The 17,848-nt window shown below is 44.5% G+C and overlaps 1 protein-coding gene across 3 annotated transcripts in view; it reads right to left on the bottom strand.

The window, feature by feature from the left end:
* rab3c (RAB3C, member RAS oncogene family) overlaps positions 1–17,556 on the bottom strand; it is a 214,020-nt gene extending 196,464 nt beyond the window's left edge. Inside the window, exons 1-2 of one of the 3 annotated variants that reach the window (XM_038790966.1) lie at positions 17,446–17,556; positions 156–383 (exon numbers count right to left, since the gene is read on the bottom strand). In XM_038790966.1, coding sequence (XP_038646894.1) covers positions 156–383 — 228 coding nt within the window. In that variant the 5' untranslated portion in view covers positions 17,446–17,556. Of the gene's footprint in view, positions 1–155; positions 384–16,322; positions 16,478–17,020; positions 17,227–17,445 lie in introns of those variants that run through there. The other 2 variants (XM_038790965.1, XM_038790964.1) reach the window with 2 other exon arrangements.
* Between the last annotated feature and the right edge of the window lie 292 nt (positions 17,557–17,848).

The raw sequence follows: 17,848 nt of genomic DNA, 5'->3' as shown, positions 1-17,848 counted from the left end.
GCATTACTAATGTCTCCTTCCAATTTTAAAATGAAAAATGTCACAACTGATCTGCAGAAATTCTGAGCCATGTGATAAAACATGTTTCTCACTGAGGTGCAGACCTTTTCAATAGCTGAAGAAGCCTGTATCATAAACCATAAATATAAACTCACCCAAATTTGCAACTTGATCCGTTTTTCATTTCTGTAGACCGTCTTTACTTTGAAGTCAATGCCTACAGTGCTTACAAAGGCAGATGTAAAGGAATCATCAGCATATCGGAAGAGAAAGGAGGTTTTTCCAACACTACTGTTGCCAATGATCAGTAATTTGAACATGTAGTCAAAGTTCTGGTCAGCTGATTCCTTCTGGCCATATCGAGAATCCTGTGCGGATGCCATCTGGAAGGGAGATTACAGAATAACTTCAAATTGCCTATTCACCTCAAACCAAGTATATTACATTTCAGTCTGATCAAAAAAGCCATAAAATATTTACAAACAAAACTAAGTGGCAAATGAAATCAAGTAACCTAATTTACAGATACTTTTGTACAGTAATTGATCATCATCAAAAACTATAAATGTTGGATGCCTGACCGGTTGCAGAAAAAACATAATTCATATCAGAGTAGCACAATTATTATTTAGTTAACTCAAATTTTAAAAAGCTGATTAGAATCCTAAAGTACAGGAAGTTGCCATTTGGCCCATTGATCCCATGCCAGATTTCAGCAAGAGCAATTTAGCGAGCCCATTCCCTCTTCCCTTTCTTGTAGCCCTTTCTTTTAAGAACATAAGAACTAGCAGCAGGAGTAGGCCATCTGGCCCTTTGAGCCTGCTTTGTCATTCAATGAGATCATGGCTGATCTTTTGTGGACTCAGCTCCACTTTCCCGCCCGGGTGCTTGGCTAATTCCCATTTGAAACCACCTCCACCATCCTTTCAGGTTGTCCATTCATGATCATGGATGTATGAAGGGGCCGGGTTGGGGGGGGGGGGGGGGGGGGGGGGGGAGGGGGAAAGAGAAAACACACAACAGGAGGGGAAATGGAGAGGTAGGCCCTGCACCGGGAGGGACTGTGGTGAATTATATGCCTCATAATTCACACTGTATTGCCTTGCATGTATTGTGTCCTTGTGGGCTCTGTATGTGAGCCGTTGCGCGGCTCTGCCCATAAGGGGAGATGAGGAGTTTGTACTGGGCTCCATCCTTGGCTCCTCCCACTAACCGGAAGAATAAAGCACTGTAGCCGTAAGCCTGCTCGCAGTTCCTCTGGTCGCAGGCTGGCTTAGTTATAAGACTATAAAAATCACAGTTTACTTCCAATCACGTGTCTAGTGAATTGATGGTCACATCAATTTAATAGTCTTAGAAAACTTGAAGAAAACTACTATGGAATCAGCCCTCAAACTTGACCGACTAGAACTCGACCCGCAGGCTGCAGAGGCAAAATAAATCTTTCTACACTGGCTCAGATGTTTCAAGGCCTGCCTGGCTGAATCAAGCACTTCAGAACCTACGGAGGAGCAGAAACTCAGCCTACTGCACGCAAGGGTGAGCCATCGTATCTCTATGCAACTTAACTGTACTACCTCGTATACGGAGGCCCTGGCCATGCTCGATCGAATGTACGTGTGGCCCATCAACGAGGTCTAGGCACGCCACATTTTCACGACCCGCCGCCAGCACCCCATGGAATCGCTGGAAGACTTTCTGCGCGATTTGAAAGCCCTAGCTCGGGACTGCAATTTTCAGGCTGTAACAGCCGCCCAGCATATGGAACTCGTTGTCCGTGATGTATACGTGGCAGGGCTCAGGTCCAACTATTTGCGGCAACGGTTGCTTGAGAAACACTGTAGAGTTATCTACAACCATGGAGGTCTCATTCCGCAGTCTCACCTCGTTCCCCGCGGACCAAGTGACCCCATCATGGGCCCCCAACCAGCGACTGCCCCAGGCCTGCGCTGCGCGGCCACCCACTATGCAGCACCAGCGTGCATTTTTGTGGGCAGCCCCAACACCCACGGCAACACTGCCCATCCCGCAACACGACCTGCAGCAGCTGCGGTCGCAACGGACACTATGCCCGGGTATGCCTAGCGAAGAAAACTCCAAACTCTCCCGCAGCCCAGAGCACTCACTTCCCAAACTCACAGGCCCTGTAATGCTGCAGCGTGTATACCGACTCCACCCCCACCTGACATGTGCGACTCATTGGGGCCGCCATCTTGGACGCCATCTTCCTCACCGCCCACCACGTGCAATCCACGGGGGCGGCCATCATGGGCCCCATCCTCTCCAGCCTCTTAACCTCATCACGAAGACTAAGACCTCAGCGGACAGTCATCACAGGGCCACTCCAGCACAGCTGATCGAGCCGCCGACTACCCGCAACTCAGCACGGTCACGTTGGACCAGTCGTGTCCGAAACACCTCCGGGACTCTATGATGACCGTTAAAATTAACGGGTACAGGACACCGTGCCTCTTCAACTCCGGGAGCACCGAGAGCTTCATACACCCTGAACTGGTAAGACGCTGTTCGCTCCCTACCTTCCATGCATGGCTAACTATCTCCCTCGCCTCGGGCTCACACTCTGTTCACATCCTAGGTCGCACCGTCGCGACCCTAACGATTCAGGGCGCCAGCTACTCTAATTTCCAGCTGTACGTACTCCCTGAACTCTGCGCCCCATTCTTACTGGAACTCGACTTCCAGTGTAATCTCAAGAGCCTCACACTCAGCTTCGGCGAAACCCTACCTCCATTCACCATCTGCAGTCTAGCGACGCTAAAAATCGACCCCCCTCCACTCTTTGCTAACCTCACTCCGGACTGCAAACCCATAGCCACTCGCAGCAGGCAGTATAGCCTGTACGAAAGGGTGTTTATCAGAACCGAGGTCCAGAGGCTCCTATGTGAGGGGGTCATAGAGGCCATTAACAGCCCCTGGAGAGCTCAGGTGGTGGCCGTCAAGGCCGGGGAGAAATTCCGAATGGTAGTGGACTATAGCCAAACCATTAACAGGTTCACGCTCCTCGATGCGTACCCCCTCCCCAGGATTGCAGACATGGTGAATCAGATCGCCCAGTACCGCATCTTCTCCACGGTGGATCTGAAGTCTGCTTACCACCAGCTCCCAATCTGCCCGGAGGACCGCCACTACACGGCGTTCGAGGCAGATGGCCGCCTCTTCCATTTCCTCCGGGTTCCCTTTGGCGTCACGAATGGGGTCTCGGTGTTCCAATGAGCAATGGACCGAATGGTGGACCAGTATGGGCTGCGGGCCACATTTCCGTACTTGGATAACGTCACCATCTGCGGCCATGATCAGCAGGACCACGACGCCAACCTCCACCGATTTCTCCAGACTGCCCAGAAACTTAACCTCACGTATAACAGGGAGAAATAAGTTTTCCGCATGACCAGGCTAGCCATCCTCAGCTATGTCGTGGCAAAAGGAGTCCTGGGCCCCGTCCCGGACCGTATGCGCCCCCTCTTACAACTCCCTCTCCCTCATTGTCCCAGGGCCCTCAAGAAATGCCTGGGATTTTTCTCGTATTATACCCAGTGGGTCCCTCAGTATGCGGACAAAGCCCGCCCACTATTTAAGGCCACACTCTTTCCTCTGTCAGCTGAGGCCCGCCAGGCCTTCACCTGCATCAAGGAGGACATCGCCAAAGCAGCCATGCGGGCGGTGGATGAATCTGTCCCCTTCCAGGTGGAAAGCGACGCCTCAGCGGTCACTCTCGCAGCTACTCAATCAGGCAGGGAGACCAGTCGCCTTTTTCTCCCGAACCCTCTCCGCTTCGGAACTTCGACACTCACTCGGTCGAAAAAGAAGCACAAGCCATCGTGGAAGCCATACAACACTGGAGGCACTACCTCGCAGGTAGGAGGTTCACCCTCATCATTGACCAAAGATCGGTTGCCTTCATGTTTGACAACTCACAAAGGGGCAAAATTAAAAATGATAAAATCTTGCGGTGGAGGATCGAACTCTCCACCTACAATTATGACATTATGTATCGACCGGGGAAGCTCAACGAGCCCCCTTATGCCCTTTCCCGTGGCACGTGCGCAAGACAACCGCCTGAAAGCTATCCATAATGATCTCTGTCACCAGCCTCGTCCACTACGTCAAAGCCCAAAATCTGCCTTTCTCCACCGAGGAGGTAAAAGCCATCACCAAGGATTTCCCGATCTGCGCGGAGTGCAAACCGCACTTCTATAGACCAGACAAGGCCCACCTGGTAAAGGCATCCCGGCCCTTTGAACGCCTGAGCATCGATTTCAAAGGGCCACTCCCCTCGACCAATTGAAATGTGTACTTTCTGAACGTCATCGATGTGTTCTGCCGCTTTCCGTTTGCCATCCCGTGCCCCGATATGACCTCCCAGACAGTCATCAGAGCTCTGCACAGTATCTTCACCCTGTTCGGTTTCCCCAGCTACGTACACAGCGACAGGGGTCCATCCGTTATGAGCGACGAGCTGCATCAGTACCTGCTCGACAAGGGCATCGCCTCGCGCAGGACTACCAGCTACAACTCCAGGGGGAACGGGAAGGTGGAGAGGGAGCACGCGACAGTCTGGAAGACCGTCCTACTGACCCTCTGGTCCAGGAATCTCCCGACCTCCCATTGGCAGGTGGTCCTCCCCGACGTGCTCCACGCTATTAGGTCCCTCCTATGTACCGCCACCAACCAGACCCCTCACGAACGACTATTTGTTTTTTCTAGGGGCACTACCACGGGGGTTTCGCTCCCAGCTTGGTTGAAGACACCGGGCCCGGTTCTCCTCCGGAAGTACGTCCGGGCACACAAAACTGATGCGCTTGTAGAAAGAGTGCTCCTACTCCATTCGAACCCCCAATACGCTTTCATCGAATACCCTGACGGCCGTCAGGACACAATTTCTCTCCGGGACCTGGCGCCTGCAGGATCCGACTCCACCACCACCACCGAGGTACCCCCCACGCTACACCCCACCCAACCCTCCGCGCCCTGCGCCCCCGCACCTATAGGTTCACTGCCCAAGCTCCACGCCCCCACGCCTATAGGTTTCCTGCGCTCCCCGTCGCCCCAGTCGGGTACGAAGCGCGGATCGAATCACCCCCGGAGTCCATCATCGTACCCTCACCGACCGCCACCACCCAGCCACCCAAAGAGGCTGCAACCCCGGTGCTCCGCCGATCTGAAAGGACGACTCGACCACCGGACCGGCTCAATTTGTAGACCCTTCACCCCCGCCAGACTTGATTTTTTTTTACAGGGGGTGAATGTGGTGAATTATATGCCTCGTAATTCACACTGTATTGCCTTGCACGTACTGTGTCTTTGTGGGCTCTGTATGTGAGCTGTTGCGCGGCTCTGCCCATAGGGGGAGATGAGGAGTTTGTACTGGGCTCCACCCATGGCTCCTCCCACTAACCGGAAGTATAAAACACTGCAGCAGTAAGCCTGCTCTCAGTTCCTCTGGTCACAGGCTGGCTTAGTTGTAAGACTATTAAAACCACAGTTTACTTCCAATCACATGTCTAGTGAATTGATGGTCACATCAGGGACACAGGCCACTCCCACACAAAAAGGACTTGGGAGACAGAGCACCTTCCTTTTTCTTTTTTAAAATTTAAAGTACCCAACTAATTTTTCCCCACAATTAAGGGGTAATTTAGCGTGGCCTATCTACTTTGCCTTCCATGCCCAGTGGGCACCACAGGGGTTTGGGTGCTTTATTGACCCCTTTAACTGCACTCGTATTTGATGTTTTTTAAGTTTCTGTTGATCTTTGTTATGTTCGGGCAGTGCCTCTAACAGGAGCGGCCTTTTTTGCTTTTTGCCTCAGTTTGTTTCCTTTCTTCCGTTTTGTTGTTGGAACTGATAAGAGTGGCCTATCCACCTACCCTGCATACCTTTGTGTTGTGGGGTAAAACCCATCAGTCACAGGGAGAATGTGTAAACTCCATGCGGCCAGTGACCGAGGGCCAGGATCAAACCCGGGTCCTTGGCGCCGTGAGGCAGCAGTGCTAACCACTGCGCTGTCCGACAGAGCACCTTTCTCATCCTCTGCAATCGATGTGTTGTGCGTTTTCCCCCACCCCACCCCCCACACCCACCGGTGCCCTTCCCCTACCTCCCCACCGCCCCTTCATACATCCATAATCTCTCTGTCACTGTAAATAATATATACTCTTTTTTCATTATGCACACTAATCTAAATAAGGAAAACTGAGACTATGGTCATGGACACATTGTCAACATGTGATACCAAAGTTGTTGTTGTTTTTGTTCTGGCTTGTACATTTTGAAGTAGTGCGCTAAAATTCCAATAAACATTTAACAAACAAAATCATAGCTGTGCAAAAAAGAGATTTCCACATGTCGCCTTTGGTTCTTTTGTCAATTACTTTACATCCGTGTCCTCTAGCTCTCGACTCATCTGCCAATAGGAACAGGTTTTCTCGATATACACCCACCAGCCTTGATGATTTTGAACATCTCTATCAAATATTCTCTCAACCTTAATTTTCCCAAGGGGAACAATCTCTGCTTCCCCAGTCTATCTGAAGACTCTCATCCCTGGAACCATACTAATAAATCTTTTCTGCACATTCGCCAAAACCTTCACATCCATCCTAAAGCGTAGTACCGAGAACTGCACATAATATTTCAGTTGAGGCCAAATCTGTATATTCATCACACTTTCCTCGCTTTAGTATTCTATACCTCTATTTATAAAGCTCAGGAGCCCATATGCCTTTTTACCCACTTGCTCAAACTGTTCTGTCACCTTCAATGAGTTGTGGAATATAACCCCAGGTCTCCCTTTATAATTGGACTCTTTAAGCTTATATTGCCTCTCTGTTCTTCCTGACATGAATGACTATTTGTTTTAATATAAATTTAGAGTACCCAATTATTTTTTCCAATTAAGGGGCAATTTAGCATTGCCAATCCGCCTAACCTACACGTCCCCCAATCCCATGAGCTTTAATCTTGCACAATAATCTCTTATGCGGGACTTCGTCAAGCACTTCAGAAAGTCCAAATATACCACATTGACTGGCCCTTTGTCAACTGTACTCACTTGTGGTAGAACACCCTTTGAGACTGTCATGATCCTCCTCATAGTTCACCATACTTCCATGTTTTGTGCCATCTGCAAACTTTCAAATTTTGCCTGTACACTCAAATCTAAGAAATCAGTGGTCCTAGTACCCACCACTGCTTACCTTCCTCCAGTATAAAGAACTGTTCACCATTACTCTCTGTTTCCGGTCACTCAGTCATCTTCCTATCTGTGCTGCCAATGTCCCTTTCATTCCTTAATTGGGCATTAGTTGGCAAGTCTATCTCGTGACACTTTATCAAATCTACATATCATCAACCACATAGAATTCCAATAGTGCAGAAGGATGCCATTTGGCCCATCGAATCTGCACCGACCCTCTGAAAGAGCTCCCTACCTCGTCTCACTCCCCACCCTATCCCCATAACCCCACCTAACCTGTACATCTTTGGACTCGCCAATCTTCTCCATTACTTCAGAGAGCAAAGCTATCAGGTTAGTTAAATCTTCAACAAATCAGTATTGGCTTTCTTTAATTAATCTACACTTGTCAAAGTGACTGTTAACTTCGACCCCGATTATCATTTCTAAAATCTTAAATATTTAAATAACAAAATACTTTTTTAATAAAATAGTAATAAACTATATCGTACAGCTAGATGGCAACCTTTTATTTCCTTTTTTAAGGATTTAGTCACTGTCAGTTGTCAGGGGGTTTAGGTTAATTTTAATGTTTAAGTGAATTATGTTTTGTATGTTTTTTTACTTTTATATTTGCTTGTGATTTTTTTGCATTCTGTTATTCTGATTTGTGTTGATTAATGAAAAATGTTAATAAACATACTTTTGAAAAACATATACAGCTGTACACAGGACATCTGCTTATATGCGGATACGTGTACACTTGTTTTTTTAAACCAGGCTCAAATTGTTTCACTTGTATAGCCTTGGCCATAAGATCGTAAGATATAGGAGCAGAATTAGGCCATTCGGCTTATTGCATCTGCTCCGCCATTCGATAATGTCTGATATGTTCCTCATCCCCATTCTCCTGCCTTCACCCCATAATCCCTGATCCCCTTATTAATCAAGAAATCACCTTCTTAATCAAGAACACGAGATTTGTGCTTGTGGTGCTGTTACCTACAGGGCTACAGACCAATAGCTGGAAGGTGGAATAAGACAGAATAGTTATTTCTTACAACATAAGAACTAGGAGCAGGAGTCGGCAATTTAGCCTCTCGAGCCAGCGCCACCATTCAATATGATCATGGCTGATCTCATCATGGCTTCAACTCCACCGTCATGTCTATTCTCCATAGCCCTTCAACCCATTACTATTTTTTTTAAAAAATCGGTCTAACTTGATTAAACCAGGGGCTGGTTTAGCACAGTGGGCTAAAGCACAGCTGGCTTGTAATGCAGAACAAGGACAGCAGCGCAGGTTCAATTCCCATACCAGCCTCCCCAAACAGGCGCCGGAATGTGGTGATTAGGGGCTTGTCACAGTAACTTCATTGAAGCCTACTTGAGACAATAAGCGATAATTATTATTAATTGTCCCAGCATCCACCACACTCTGGGGATGCAAAATCCACAGATTCACAACCCTTTGGAAGTAGTTTCTCCTCATCTCTATTTTAAATTTTCTATCCGTTATCCTAAGGCTATGACCTCTTTATCTAGAATGCCCACAAAAGGAAGCATCCATTCCATGTCTACGTTTTTCATAGCTCTCAGTATCTTGTATACCTCAATTTGATCTTCCTCATTCTTCTAAACTCTAGAAAGTACAGGCCTAAACTGCTCAATCTTTCTTCATAAGACAAACCCCTCATCTCTGGAATCAATCTAGTGGGCCTCCTCCGAACTGCCTCCAAATGACAAAACAAATTTCCTCAAATAAGGGAATCAAAACTATGCACAATATTCCAGGTGTGGTCTCACCAAAACCTTGTACAGTTTCAACAACACTTCCTTACCTTTATACTCTATTCCTTTAGCTATAAATGCCAGCATTTCATTCACTTTCTTTATTACCTACTGTATCTGCATGCTAATTTTCTGTGACTCATGCATGAGGGCACCCAGATCCCTCTGCACTGGAGCATCCCCAAGTCGCTCCTGAAGTCTCTTAGATAACAAGTTGCCTTTCCATTTTTCTGATCTAAATGGGTGACCTCACGCTTATCCACATAACTCCATATACCACATTTTGGCCCACTTACCTAGCCTATCTATATCCATTTGTAAGGTTCTTATGAAAAAATGAAATGAAATTTGCTTATTGTCGCGAGTAGGCTTCAATGAAGTTACTGTGAAAAGCCCCTAGTCGCCACATTCCGGCGCCTGTCCGGGGAGGCTGATACGGGAATCGAACCGTGCTGCTGACCTGCTTGGTCTGCTTTAAAAGCCAGCGATTTAGCCCAGTGAGCTAAATCAGCCCCTTATTGCAACTTATTGTCCAACCTATTTTAGGGTCATCTGCAAATTTGGCTACAGAAACTTCTATTCCTGTATCCAAGTCATTAATATAGATTGTAAATACTTGGGGCTCCAAGACCGAACCCTGTGGCACCCCGCTAGTTACATCTTGTCATCCAGAAAAAGACCCATTTATCCTGACTCTGTCTTCTGTCTGTCTGCCAGTCCTCAATCCAAGCTAATAAATTACCCCTATCCCCCCCATGTATTAACCTTTGGTGCAGCAGCTTATCAAACACCTCCCAGAAGTCCAGATATACTATATCCAAAGGATCCCCATTATCACTTAGCTTGTTACAGCTTTGAAAAACTCCAGCACATTTGTCTATTTGCCCTTCATAAAACCATGCTGACTCTGATGGATTGAGTTTTGACTTTCCAAATGTCCTGATATTACTTCCTTAATAATGCATTCCAATAATTTCCCAACAACAGATGTTAAACTAAGAGGTCTGTAATTTTCTACATTCTCTCTCCCTCCCTTTTTAAATAAGGGTGTTACATTAGCATTTTTCTAATCCACTGGAACCTTTCCCGTTTTGAGGGAATTTTGGAATACTATAACCAAAGGATTCACTATATCCGCTGCTACATCCTTTAACACCAAAGGATGTAGGCCATCTGGCCCTGGGGACTTGCCTTCAATCCTAATAGTTTTGTTTCTTATAAATTCAGAGTACCCAATTCATTTTTTCTCCAATTAAGGGGCAATTTAGCATGGCAAATCGACCTACCCTGAACATCTTAGGAGTTGTGGGGGTGAGACCCACGCAAACACGCGGGGAGTGTGTGAAAATTTCACACGCAGAGTGACCCGGGATCTGGATCAAGCACGGGTCCTCGGCACTATGCATCCCAATAGTGTGTTGAGTACTGTTTCCCTATTGATGCTGATTGTTCTAATTTCCACCCTTTCAATTACCTCTGAATTACCCGTTCCTATAGGGATGGCACTAGTGTCCTCCACCGTGTAAACTGGGGCAAAATATTGATTTAGCATCTCGGCCATTTCGGTGTTCCCCACTATTAACTCGCCAGTTTCATCTTCCAAGGGACCAACATTTACTTTAGTGACTCTCTTCCCTTTTATGTACTTATGGATGCTTTTGCTATTGTTTTTGATGTTTTACGCTAGCTTTCTTTCGTAATTTATCTTTGCTCTTTTTATGATTTTTTTTAGCATCTCTTTGTTTATGTTTGAAAGTTTCCCAATCTTCCAGCCTGTCACTGGCCTTTGCAACATGGTACATCTCAGTTAATGGCAAAAATGCAAAGCAAATGCAAAGGACTAGAATGTTGTTACCAAAGGTGACAACTTTAGTTATGTGTAGTCTTTGTGATAATTTGACTGCTTTCCTTTGCCATTAGAAAGCCAAGAGGAAATTTAAGTGGTGTTCAAATAATTTTGGATTTCTGAAAGCTGTTTCCAGTGGCAGAACGATCAGTACCCAAAGGACAAAGATTTAAGATAATTGGCAAAAATAAAAGTCAGTGGGAGATTAAGAGATTTTTTTATCCATTGAGCCATTATGAATGGAATGAACTGCCTGAAAAGATCATGGAAGATGATTTTCAATAATAACATTCAAAAGGAATTAGATAAACACTTGAAAAAGACTTAGATTCAAGAAAAATATCTGGAATAGAATTGTCAAACGTTAATGCAAAGTACACTCAGAACATTAATGATCGCAACATGTTTAGATGTTAAATGGAGCACTGAAATTTCTCCAATTCACAATTTGTGTGAATGCTAACACAGCTTGCTGAAGTACAGCTCATTGGAAAGTGCTGATTTAACGGCACATAGGGATTCCCATTCCAATCAGTACACCCTCAAAATTGATACATTTGTTCACTTAAAATCTACATTACGTGTGTAATAGAACATTGTGCTTTCCTGAAAAGTAACAAAGACTAACTTGGCATATATCACAACTGATTAACATAGCACGAATATAAAGGCATTACAATATTCAACTGTACCGTTTAAAGCACAAAACTGTTATTTAGACAATGACCAGAAAAATCAGCTTATCCGCTAAAAGAATAGTAGTCTACTTTATACATTATCTTTGAAAGGAAACAAGTCAATCACCTGAACAAGTAGCCACACAAATAAGGACCTTTGTTGATACTTTTGACCCATATAAAGAAATGTATACTCAACATTTATACTTACCTTTCAGCCCTTCTCATGATACATGGCTTCTTCATAAAACGTCTTGGTCCAGGTCCATTTCTAGCACTTGAACCATGCATTATATACATTTTATAGTTATTTTTAACTTCTCTAGGCTTCATTTTCTTATCGAGACATTTGCGGTGGCAGTGATAGAGGAACAGGGATAGGGAATTTACAATGGAGGAAGTGACATCAAGTTGAAGGGGAAGGATGAAAAGGAGGGGAAAAAGTGAGGAGATGGTGGAGGGGTCAGAATGAGGGACAGCAGTGGGAAGAAATATTTTTGGGTGTAAAGCAGAATGGGGCAAAGGGGAGAAATGTTCTAGAAGTCAAATAAGGAAGGGATATAGAAAAAGAGAAAAGGGACAAGACAGAAATGATACAGGAAGAGGAGACATGCAAGGTGAAGCATAGGTGGGTAGCACTGAAATGAAAACCAAAACATCAGAACACTCATAATTTATGTGCCAACCTGAAACAGCAAATTCATTTATGCAGAATTAACATTTTGAAAACAGACCGTCATTTTCCAAATTCAATGCTGAGAAAGCTAACCAAGGTTGCATGGCAGGCCCAGTGAAAGGGCAGAGGCAAAACAGGAATCGCTTGTAGGAAAAGGATAGGATTTGAAGCCTGTTCTGCCATACTATTAGATCACAGTTGATAAGACCACAACTCAATTTGTCCTTTTGCCAGTGCCTCGGTGCCCTTCCCCAACCCATTGATCAAAGCTCAGAAAAATTTAATTGGACCAGCATCTGTAGTCTTTTGGGGAGAATTCCAAAATTTCACTGCTCTGTGTGAAAAGCTGCATCCTGATTTCACTTCTAAATGGCCTAGCTCTAATTGTAAGGTTATGACACATTGTTCTGGATCCAACCATCAAAGGAGGTCATTCCTCTGTATCTACCCTGCCAAATCCTTTTCCCATTTTAAAGGCAGCATTTTGATCACCCCACAGCCCTCCAAAAGCAAGGGAATACAAGGCATGTTTAAACAACCTAGCCTCATAATTTAACCTTTCAACATCCAGCATCACTCTGGCAAATCTCACTGTATCCCTTTCAAAATCAATATATCTTTCCTCAAGTGGGTTTCCAAAACCGACTGCAGTACTCCAGATGGGGCTTGACCAAGATTTTGTACAACTAGAGCATAATTCCTCACTTTTGCAATCAATGTAAAAAGCGAGGAGATGATAGCCGTGATGTGGGATTTGGGGATGTAACAGAAGCTAAAACATATGACAGGGTACTGTGGAAAAAGGTGAAAAGGAGACAGGAAAAAGGGAAAATTAGGAATGATAAGCAGAATCATAGAAAAGTTACAGCACAGAAGGCGGCCATTTGGCCCATCTTGTCCATGCCAGCCTGAAGACACACAGGTGCCCTTTCTAATTCAACCTTCCTGCACCTGGTCCATAGCCCTGTAGCTTAGAGCACTTAAGGTGCAGATCCAGGTACACTTTAAAAGTGTTTAGGGTCTCTGCCTCCACCACCAACACGCAGTGAATTCCAGATTTGCCCCACTCTCTGCATAAAAATGTTCTTCCTCATGTCCTCTCTGCACCTTCTGCCACTTATCTTGAAGAATGGAAGGGAAGAGGGATAGATAGATGACATGACGCATAAATGAAAAAGCAAGACAGCATTATGCAGTAGCTCCTTTTCCCAGCACAAGCCATAGATCATAAGACGTAGGAACAGAAGTAGATCATTCGGCCCATTCAGTCTGCTCTGCCATTCAATGAGATCATGACTGATCTGATATAATGATCCTCAACAGCATGCTCCTTTTCCCCATAAGCCATGATTCCCTTACTAATTAAAAAATCTCTCAATCTCAGCCCTGAACATACTTAGCACCCCAGCCTCTCCAGCCCTCTGAGGGAAAGAATTCCACAGATTCACTACCCTCTGAGGGACAATTTTTTTCCTCCTTTGTCTTAAATGGGCGACCTCTCACTCGGAGATTATGTCCTCTGGTTCTAGACTCTCTCACAAGGGTAAACAACCTCTCAGCATCTACCATGTCAAGCCCCCTAAGAATCCTCAATAAAGGTCACCTCTCATTTTTCTAAACTCCAATGAGCACAGGCGCAATCTAGTCAACCTCCATCCCCAGGATCAACCTCGTGAACATTCTATGGACTGTCTCCAATGCCAGTATATCTTTCCTTAGATAAAGGGACTAAAAAACTGTTCACAGTATTCCAGCTGTTAATATCATATAAATTATCACTCCCATCTAAAAAGAATAGCAATAAGAAACTGAAAGAATGCAAGGGCAAAAATAAGTAAATGGAAAAGAGAGAGCGAAGTGACAAAAGATAGGCATTGCCATGGGAAGCAAAACTCGTACACTTTGCTGTCTTATTGTATTTAAATATTTCTAAGATGATTTTCAATACACAAACCACCCAGATATTTTCCATGGAATGCAAGCGTCCAAACAATGAATGCTGTTGACAAAACTGTAACTCACAGGGGCGCTAACATTTACCCTACATCAGTGGCAATTCACTGCACTTTTCCTTCTTTTAGAAAGGCACCAAGTGTTTTCCAGCTCGAATTCCATGGGCACTGGTTCCAATAAATTTCATTCACATGAGCCTATAATTGCATTATAACCAAGGCTAAATCTGTTCTCACTGTGGACATCCAGTTTCCATCAAGTAACATTGCACAGCCATAAGAAAGAGGTGTCATTCAAATATTAAGGAAAATGAAACAGAGTACATTCTGAAGGGTAATTAGTGATGGGCAATACATCATGCTGACCTAGCTAGCAACACCTACCTTCAGTGAACATTTTTTAAAAAAAAGATCAACTGAATAGTGGAGCAGGCTCAAGGAGCTGAATGTTCTTATGAAGCGGAGGTGATATTTTTCCTTTACAGCCCAGTTACAGTCACTAAACCCAATTGTATTCCCCCAAATATTGACCTAGCTAAAATCATCTCATTCAGCATGGTCCAAATCCAAAGAGGAACATCTTGGAATGCACTGTTAAAGCTACACCAGATGGTGCCTTCATCTATTAAGCCATGCAGGGAGCTACTTGTTCCTTTGATTTCTTTTGTCTCTGATTCAAAATAATTCCACACAAAGAACAATTCTTAAAATACCATAAACTATTTCCAGTAGCATCAGTTTCTAATTGATGTCAGTCATGAGCATGTACACAGCTGGAGATATGTATTTTATCCTTTCTTGGCAAGCAATATTGTTTTCCTAGTAGCTGCAATGGGCATCATTAGTCCCTGAAGCTATATTGTGGAAGTTCATGGAGGCCAGCCCCCTTGCCTTGCCCCATGCTTGATGTGGATTAGTGCCCCTCAAGCTATATAACCACTTCTCTCTTACTAACAGATCTATGATCCCGCATGGACTATGGCTGACTACCAACCCTATTTATTTAAAAGAAAAACTGCTTATAAGACAGGAATCAGAAAAGATCTACAAAGTTCCAAAAAATGATGCAACATTAACAATCCTATACCTTCAATCCCCTTAGTCCTGACCATTTGAGCATATATGGTGTACCTTCTAACTACAAGCACAGAAGCGTGTTTCTAATGTGTACCATTCCAACAAAAATGGCTTTTCAAATTGAGAAATGGTTTTAATCATTTGAATTAAAAGTTATAAGTATCCAGTATTTAATCCACTAGATGTATTTTATAATAACCAGAATGGTTCTGTATTTAATTTAGATTTAAATGGCAGAATAAAATATATACTGCTGAAAGCCTTTTTGGTGCGTACTGTCTTGTGAATTCTGAATGGACAAAATATATAGACTGTTCCTTACTGTGCAAAAGGCAAACGTGAAAAACGTTTTGGAAAACAACTCTATCTTGTCAGCATGAAACGTGTGTGTGCTTCGAACTCGCAAAATAACCCTCACCGAGAGTCGCCCAAAGATCTCCTTAGAGGAGATCCCCCTTGAATGAAAAAGTCGACATGTTCAAGTCAGATGGATAGACTCATTACACTGCAGCCCAGACATCTTGGTACATATCTGTAGCACCTAAAATAAATACAAGATGCCAGGGATGTATATGAAAGACAATGTGTCCAAAGAGTAATGAAGGATGTAATTCTGATGCAGAAATGCATCTGCCATCACAATTTCATCTACCTTAAAAGTCCCGTCCCCCCCCCCCCCCCCCCCCCCCCAACACCACCCTAACATGAATAGCCCTTAAACACTGGGAGATATTGAGCACCCATCAATGGAGGAACAAAAACTGCGATGAATAAATCACTGGTCTCGGAAGAAAACTGGTTAAACACAATTCTTAATTCAAAATATATATATTTTTTTTAATTGAACACGTTCAAGCAAATTGACATTTCTGAAATTCTCCATGCAGAACGATTCAATTCCAGATGACGATAAAATGAGCTGTGAAATTAAACGGTCTATTTAAAAATAAATCTAATTGTGCATCTTGTAACCATGTAAGTTATTGTAGCATGCAAAAAAAATATTAATTGATAGGCATGATAAAGCAACCTCCTTGATCAGAAAGTCTCATTCGGACGCTGTTTCCATCTGCTTATGTGTTGTGTGATTATGGAAGGTTATACGGACCTGCATTGGTGCCTCGTGTCTCATGCTGCCAGAGCGCTGGCGATCCCTCTCCCTCTGAGCCTGTGGAGAAAGCCGAGCGGAACGAGCCTCTTTGCCTCCTTCTGTCACCTACTTTTCTTTTGACAGCGGCAGCACGCTGCGCCTGCGCCGGCCGCGCCACGCACTCTGGGATCTGTAGTTGTTTGGGCTCAGGCCCGACTCGAGCACAATGGGCCGGCTATGTTGGACTACAACTCCCAGCATTCCCGGCGCCAATCCCCACTGTCGCGCGACGGGGCTCGGAGCTGGCAAGGAACAGAGCTGGAAGCAAGGATGCCCCTTTTTGGGTGGGTATTTGCAACCAACAGCCAGGACATGTTGCACATATTTTTGACAAACCCTTACCTAACCTGAAGAAAAAAAAATTATCATATGCCACGTCGGATTTACTTCTGTACTTAAAAAAAATTGACTGAATCCTTGCAAAATAATTAAATCAACAATGCCAGATACCCTAAAAGCAAGCATAACGAGAAAGCTGATTGTTAGTGTCCATTCAAATTTGCAGTGGGGACAAAGCCGACTTTCTGGCTGTATTCAGGGTATCTGGAGCGCCCGAAAACACAGCCCTTTCTCATGTTACGGAAATTTGGTCTTTTTATTACGGAAATTTGGCTTTTAAAGAGGAAGCCCGTAAGTATTGTAAAATAATGCATTACCTTCCCATAAAGCTCCATTTATTTCTACAAACTCAAAAGGTGTGAATAATCTGCTGTTCAAGAAAGGGGAGAAAACACAGGCTCGTGCTACCGTCTTTAGTTGTCAGTTTGCGACGAGATTTGTGCACAGATCCACATTTCAGTCCCGCAGTTGCTGCTTCCGTGTGTGAAGAGCCGCCTTTCTGCCAGCAGTGTGGACGGACCTTTAACCACAGAGCAGAAAGCAAAGGGAAACTCAGGATCCGCGTGTCATCCAGCTGCTACGGATATCGGAATCGACCATTCACAGCCGCGCTGGTTGGCGAGAGATGGAGATTCTTTACTACAATAGGCATAACGGAAAAGGTCGCCTCCACTCATTTTCTAGGTGTGGTCAAAATTTAAGAAGCGCTGCCGTACACATAAAATCGATTGAGTTATCTTACCTTTGTGAGCGTGTGCTATTGATAACCGCTGGGTTTTGATTCACCACAGTCTTTTGGGTCTATTAGAAAACTCGGATGCTGTTTGAGCTGGTCGGGGCGGGACAACCGATTTGATTACCAATCACTCATGGGTCAAAGCATTAAGAATCCGAGTTAATCAATGGATGGGAGAAATCTATACGCCAGTCATTCTTAACGTGATAGATGCAAGTGCCTTCCAGCCTATCTATAAACAATATTCATAAATATTAGCACACGCAAGTGATATTTATCACTGCTAACTGAGGTGTTCTTATTTGTTATTGTAAGTAAATTGCTTCCAGAATGATTCATTTCTTTGCTTGTCTTGTCACTCTGGGTGTTGAAAGCTTACTGAATTGTTTATTGGTGACTTTCTTTGATC

The sequence above is a fragment of the Scyliorhinus canicula genome, chromosome 3 (genome assembly GCF_902713615.1).
Source record: "Scyliorhinus canicula chromosome 3, sScyCan1.1, whole genome shotgun sequence".
NCBI classification, from domain to species: domain Eukaryota; kingdom Metazoa; phylum Chordata; class Chondrichthyes; order Carcharhiniformes; family Scyliorhinidae; genus Scyliorhinus; species Scyliorhinus canicula.
This window is presented reverse-complemented; position numbering and strand designations above follow the sequence as displayed.